Here is a 7,201-nt window from a genome sequence, read left to right as displayed (position 1 = left end):
TCTGCCAAAGTTAGAACAGTTCTGGTTATTTCAATGATTCTTATGGTATATGTGAGCAGCATTATTGTGAACTCACCTGTGGAAAAGACCACGTTCCTGGAAACCAGTTTGTAGTCGACTATGGAGAACTGAGGGAGCTCAATTCGTGTCACCCCCGTCACAGCAGTGTCTCCTCCTTTCCAATAGAACTCTATATCATCTGTTGTGTAACCATCTGCGAACAGGGACACAGGAAACCAGGCAAGGTGTGATTCTTAGGAGTGGAAACGCACTGAAAAGTGCAGCCGTCTCATCTTGTCGGAGGGCTAAAATTAATAATGTATTTTTATTTGCTTAAGTGAAATCTGGGGGCCTAATAGCTACAGTTGATTTACAGTAAGTCCTATGAATCACACAGACTCAGCTTGCTGTAAGTGCTGATTGCATGAGATGTAAATCTTTATGTGGATGTGTGTCACTGCAAGTGGACAGAGTTATACCACATGCACAGGATCCATAACTGTCAACAGTTTTAGCACAGACAGCCAAACATGTCATTAAGACTGATGAAGTTGGACTAATCATTAATGTGCTCTACTATGGAAATCACTGTCTGCTTAAAACCTTCTGGACTGACACAGTAGCTGTAACTGGAGAGGGTGAAGCAAGCAATCTCAATGAGATACGACAGCTTAATAAATTGAAAGCGATTCAGCAGTCTTTGCAGTTTCTGTGTCCACTAGATGAAAAGTGTGGGAACTTTTTTTACGAGAATCACAGCGCTGTTCATATTTTTAAGGGATGAAAAAGTACAGCTGTCTGCTGTATTTCTTTCCGAAGCACAAGATATGGGGCTTAAACTTACAACTCTCAATTTCCAGAGTGCAGTTCTGTTCGTCCAGCGGGTATCTCCTCAGATCCATCATGCAGGCTGCTGTCGTCGTGATTCTGGATGAAAACCAAACCAAAAGACAGGTATACATTGCTTGGGTGACCTTGTTTTATATGGTGTAAAGTATGATGTCGAATACAGGAAGTTACAATTGCAAATTAAGAGAGATGTGCTCTTTTACAGTCTGTGTAGTGAGAAGATAAAGCTAATTTCAAATAGAACAAATTATTACACCAAAACACAACATCTTAGCAATGCAGTGACATTCATTATTATTTGTTTAATGTCAGACTCTATGTCAATTACTGCTAATAACACTTCCAATTACTTTTTACTACTGAAGTGATATTGAGAATTCAATCCTCAGCCGCAGTGCAAATAAACATATGAGACCAGTTATGTGATATGAGCTGATGTGAGACCCGCTGAATTAGCAAGTTGTGAGAATTGCAGCTTAAAATGGCTTCGACAAAATCAATAAGGCAGTCACTTCAGCGCGTCTTGGACAGATTAGATAGCTATGGGACAGTGTGAAAGCCAAGTGGAAATGCAACCAATACTAAGCATTAGCAAGGGATTGCTGACCACGGGAGGTGGTGTGACATGTTGAAAATGTGTAAACACATCAGTTTACCCAGGATGTACACAGTATGAAATCTTTACTGCTCCCAATTGAATCAGACTGGAGTGTGAAGGCAGAAGAGAACCAAGCATGTATAAGTGTGAAGAAAAGTGTATCATATCTGGATTTGATCAGGATAGGAGAAACGTTAATGATAAAGTTTAATAGGCCTTTGGTTGCGATCAATGCTCTTTGAGTAGTTCATCCATATTTTCTTACGTAATGCCCAAGTGGAACTGAAATTAATGGTGATTATATCAGACACATACAGTAAATTCTCATATAATAGCCAATATTTAAGTAATAACTGGGGCTGTAGCTAACACGAACAAATAAATGCCAGTCACTCAAAATAAAAACACACTGATGGCGATGAAATTACATGCAGACAACAATGGCTCAATAATACATTTAGTATTAATTCCAACAACAACATGTTATATACTACTATCATACTCAAATTAATTCCAGTTGTTTCTTCTTTCTTCTGCCGTCAACACAACTCAACACTTTAACTGGGGAACAGTTAATGCACTGAGAAGGTCCACTGTTTGAGAATTAATGTTAACAACAGTGCTCACCTGAGGCCGTAGAGAACAGTGCCGTCTGGGTGTAGTCGGATCATACGGTTCTTAACTGTGACACCGTGAACAAAAGACTTCTTGTCATTGAGGAAGTAGGTGTCTGGGACCCAGAGCTGGTCTGCTACTCTGTTGTCCAGTGTCAGGTTGAGAGGGATCCCCGCATAGGCCAGTCTCTTATCTCTCCAATACTGTTGGAAGTACATAGTCAACGTGTAGTCCTGTGGGAGGCAAAACAGCATAATGTAGTATATTCAACAATAAATATGAGAAATGCAATAATACTTTATAGCAGAGGCAGTATAAATAAAGCAGACGTTTCAGACGTTTGCAATTTCTTCAGGCCAATAATGCCAAAATTGTCCAAACTGAAGTAAGAACTGACTTTCTTACAAGGTTATCAAATTCAGCACTGAAGGTCTGTAGCCCAGAGCTCGGGATGGATTTTTTTTCGTAACAGAGGTGATATTTATAGAATTGTCAAACAACTGTGATTCTCATCAGTCTGCCCTGGGTGACCATATTTCAAGACCTGTCTCAACAAGAAACCTCTCTCAGCTGTTCTGTGCACAAGACTGGCACTAGCCCTCAGACTATAGATTTCCATTACTGCAGGCACAGCATCAACGCTAGGTTTCAGCTAAGTGACTGACCACTTTTACCAGCATGCCAAACCTACACTGCATATCTCAAGGATAGATAGATAGATAGATTTCATTACATATTACCAGCCATACATGCAATGACATGAGGCTATTTCAATAATTTATTGGCTGTTCATTTGCAGCTAGCTCCACAAGTGGATCCATCAGAACACAAAAGCTTTTCCAAGCCTTTAATGGAGCTCTTTACTAGCTCACTTGGCTTTGTTCTGCTGACTAATGTTCTCTTAAATAAATAAGCAGGTCTCAGGAAATAAACAAAAACTTGGCCCGTGCTGAAAATGCTTACATTTCAAACCTCTGGTGCAATAACATATTTGTAATAAAGTGTCCAGAAATGCACAGATTTCCTTTGGATATAAAAATCAATACTAGTATTTATTTTTTTAACACTGAACTAATTATTACGACTGTGTGGTAAGCGGTGCTTGTAAAGTGCTGACCTCATTTTGACAAAGTAAAAAATTGCATTATTTTTGACACAACGCACACTGTGCAAATGGGCAGCTGCATCATACATAGCTGGCAGAGTGTAGGCTTGTTTTGTGTTTGGAATGAACGGCACTGCGTTATTTGACCGACAGAATAATATAATATTGATTTCCATGAATAATGCATTGTGTGTGTGTGTGTGTACAATCAGAAGACGTATTTTTCTCCTACCCTATGTTAAAAAGTTGCCTCTAGTTACTAGTTCCATCCATTTAATGCACTTTTAGTAAAGCCAGATAAAAAAAAAAAGAAAATCAACAATACCCCTGACCAGATTCCTCCTATATTTGCACCTAAAAAGAAGACCAGATACATTTTTCAATAGGTGTAGGTTCTGTAGTAATCAATGTGATACAGTATGTTTTCCAGAAAATTCCTGGCTTTGAGACTAGGCTGTTTTATTTTTTGAGTCTGTTTAGAGATGCCTTCGCCCTCCCAGTTCTCTTTCACCCCCTGTGAACAGAAGATGCCCTCATTACGCTCTCTCCCACACACAGCAGAGGTGTGGGCTGGGTGAATCAGCTTTACACAACAGCTCTTAGAATACAGAGATAGAGCATTACATCAACCAACCCTCTCACTCAAAGTCTGGACCACAACTATTTTAGTCTGTTTTAGATCTTCAGATCCCACTTCAGCATGTGTCCTTGGCTGCCTTAAAGATTCCTTTAACGTCTCAGATACAAAGTTACACCACATCACTCACTGTACACACTGTACAGTACACCCTCCTGCTTCCAGTACCTTGAGTAACCTGCAAGGTCCCACAGGGCTCTATTCCAGGCCTCAGAGTATTCCCCACAGGGGGTTTACAGTTTGTGTACAAGGAGACACCCTCTAGCAGCCACGCTGGAGGTCAGTGTTGCCAGCTCTTAACCAATGAAAGGTACTGGCTGCTACAAAAGGTATATGCATTTTCCATATGCCGCCATAGCTAAAACAACTGCTGTAACTCTTCTATAGGCAGCAATATTGTTTTTGCCGTGAATAGCGCTAAGACAAGCTGTGTAGTGTGTATTGAGAGGGGAGCCCTATTAACTGCATACCTTCAACTTCATAACACACCAATTAATAACCCACAACTAACTCTTTTTAACAAGGCAAATCACCATGGCACACAACAATTTGTTGAACATCTGAGAAATCCATCTTTGAATACTTGAATTCTTTAAATACTATTTTACGTCAGTTTATAGTGTTTATACAACTTTTTATATCGAAATATTCTGTTTGTAAAAAGAAGCAATGCCAAAGTTGTTGGCATATCTTTTTTTATTTTTAAGTTCTACATTGCAGTTTGCGCAATAATAATTGACCAATATGCTAGCAATTAGCTAACTAGCCAGTTGACTAGCTGGCCAGTGATTGCTGTAGGTGAAAGATTAATTAACTTAAGATGTGACTACATAAATGTCACTTTTATCTTTGTTAACATAGACGAGCTTAGCACATATATCCAATCACAGCAAAGGAGAAAGTTGAACGAGGTTCTGACCAAGGCTTGCTCAACTGTCATTGTAGCATAAATGATGGTCAGAATCCTTTAATTGTTAATGAGATGTGTTTATGTAAAATAATGATTAAATAATAAAAATGAATGATGAGTAAATTCCATTTAGCTGCTTCAGTTTCAGGGCCTTGGTTTTGTGCATGTCTTACTATGATACAAAAAACCTTATGAGGGAAAAAGAAGTCAATCTGAGCAACAGAGATTCTGCTGGGAGAACTAATCCTCCCACATTCACTCAATTTTAGCAACTAAACTGAAGACGATAACATAAGAGTTTTAAAGGGTGGAGGGAGCTGTGGTAACAAACAGTGTTGGCCTGAGCATGTCAGCAGAGACATAGTGAGTCAGGTGTCAGGTTATGTGCATGAATATGATCGGACATTCAGTCAGCTGATAGCCACAGAGCTACTGAATGAGCCAGTGATTGTAAAGCATGAATGAAACAGCTGATGCCAATCAACTAATGCAAACGGGACTCCAGTGCGCTGCCGGAACTAATGTTGTGCTCCATTTATGATTATAGTTTCTTTTTTGCCAAATGCTAACACAATATGTTCATATCGACGATTCCACTGAAAGTCATTAGTAATAATATTGAATTATGTTCCAGCTCTATTGAAAATGAACCTTCGGCGCAGACTGTCTGAAGAGTTTGAGTGTAATATTCCATCATATGGAAACTACATTACCAGCACCCATATCTGATAACCAAAAGCTTTTAAAGACCATCCCATGGAGGATTTCAAAATGTTAATAACAAAATGTTGAAAATACATGTAGATCCTCTTTTCTCTGATGTGTGTTTTGGCACCCTAAAGGGTGGTGTTGTTTGTTGTCAGATATGTAGACCACAAGAGACAGAAAGAGGTTTGTTCTCAGCACCAGTGAGTAAATGAGGCCCAGTGGGAGGATGAGACTGTCGTGTCATCTTCAGCTCGGAGAGTGCACAGTCTCATACTAGATAGACGTGGTTACTGTGTGCCAGTCAAACATCGTCTACGTCAACTTAACACCAAGATATCTGCTGGGAATACAGGAATAGCACTCAGAGACGCTTGCCCCGTGCAAGAGGGGGGCTTTTCATCAATCCATAAGACAGCTAAGAGTTCCCAGTAGAATTCAAAAGTGTGCTATATATGTTTTGCAAACCATGCGTTTAATAATTTCAGTCTCTGCATCCTCCCACACAACTTTTTATAAAGCCTTTCATGAAATGATTTTGTTCCTTTCTCCACCTTATAACAGGCTACTCGTACTATTATCTTATGAGAGCAAAGTCACAGGTGAGCTATTTTTGTGGAGTTGAGGGATGGGGGCTCAAGACAGGAAGAGACAATCTGTTAGGTTACTGAGTGATGTTTGGTCAGAAGTTATTCTTTCAGGAACCATCATTGGTTCAGACAAGTTGAAAGAAAACTTTTTAGTTCCAATGTTCATTTTTTTTAGATAAAAGGCATGTCATCTTTGTATTTGAAGAGGCAAAACAGTCTTAATATTGCATCTTGCAATACTACTATATATACTCTTTGGTTTAACCGTGAACTAGTCATAAGAACAATGTTTATCAGAATTTAGCATGAAGTGATGAATAATGAAGCTGTCCTCTAAGAATAACCACACATGAACCAGTTTAGTAAGTATATATGGTGCATGATTAGATACATTTAAAGCCTGTAGCTATGATGCTGTAGATCCTCACAAGACATTTCACCAATATATCAATAATTGAGGAAACAATTATTCATATATTGGTACGATGTAAAACATTACAACTGCAATACAAGACCAAACCCTAAAAGCTAACTCATTCCTAAAAGCTGACTTCTGTAGATGAAAACAGCTCATTCTAAGGTAACGAAAAACACAACGAATTCTTAATATTCAGGTGATTATACACTGAATGAACGACCGCCATACGGAAGCTGATGAGATTTGTGAAGGCTTAAAGCGGTCTCTTCTGTACAGAGGAGTAAGATGAAAGCATTCACACTCATCAGGCATTTAGATGTGGCCTTGTGAAGCTCTCCACACCATCACAGCTGTAAATGGATGATATAAACATTTTTGGTGGGGGTCATCCTCCCAGTTTACTTACTGCGCACTCACATTCCTCCACCCGTTGTGCCCCCTAAAATGCAACTGATAACTGAATAACTGATAGAAGTTCTTCGCGCCACAAATTACTTTCAACTGAATCCAGGTTGACTCAATTAAAAGGCAACTTGAAGCTCCCATTTTTAATTTTAAGCACCCCTGTTAGAGTGACGTTTAAATGATTTGCTGCAACACGAGGGTCCTTCCTACTTCCTTCTAGGGTCACATCCCACTACAAATAAAGAGTAACACACGAACAGCAAAGTTTAGCCGACAGTAAAGAAAGTAAAGTCAGCTATGTTGTATAGGGCCCTCACCTCAGAAATTTCTAGGCTGAGTTCTCCTTACTTGTGTAGCGGAGGGCTTGAG

At 39.4% G+C, this 7,201-nt stretch overlaps 1 protein-coding gene across 1 annotated transcript in view; it reads right to left on the bottom strand.

Moving 5' to 3' along the window:
* The window catches only part of gabrb3 (gamma-aminobutyric acid type A receptor subunit beta3), a 29,633-nt gene that overhangs the window by 14,465 nt on the left and 7,967 nt on the right, over window positions 1–7,201 (bottom strand). The window contains 3 exon segments of the mRNA XM_035654063.1: window positions 77–214; window positions 845–927; window positions 2,075–2,295. Coding sequence (XP_035509956.1) covers window positions 77–214; window positions 845–927; window positions 2,075–2,295 — 442 coding nt within the window.

This window comes from Morone saxatilis, unplaced genomic scaffold (genome assembly GCF_004916995.1).
Source record: "Morone saxatilis isolate NCDOM2014 unplaced genomic scaffold, NCSU_SB_2.0 Contig12, whole genome shotgun sequence".
NCBI classification, from domain to species: Eukaryota; Metazoa; Chordata; class Actinopteri; family Moronidae; genus Morone; species Morone saxatilis.
Note: the sequence above shows the minus strand (reverse complement) of the source record. Positions and strands in the feature narration are given on the sequence as shown.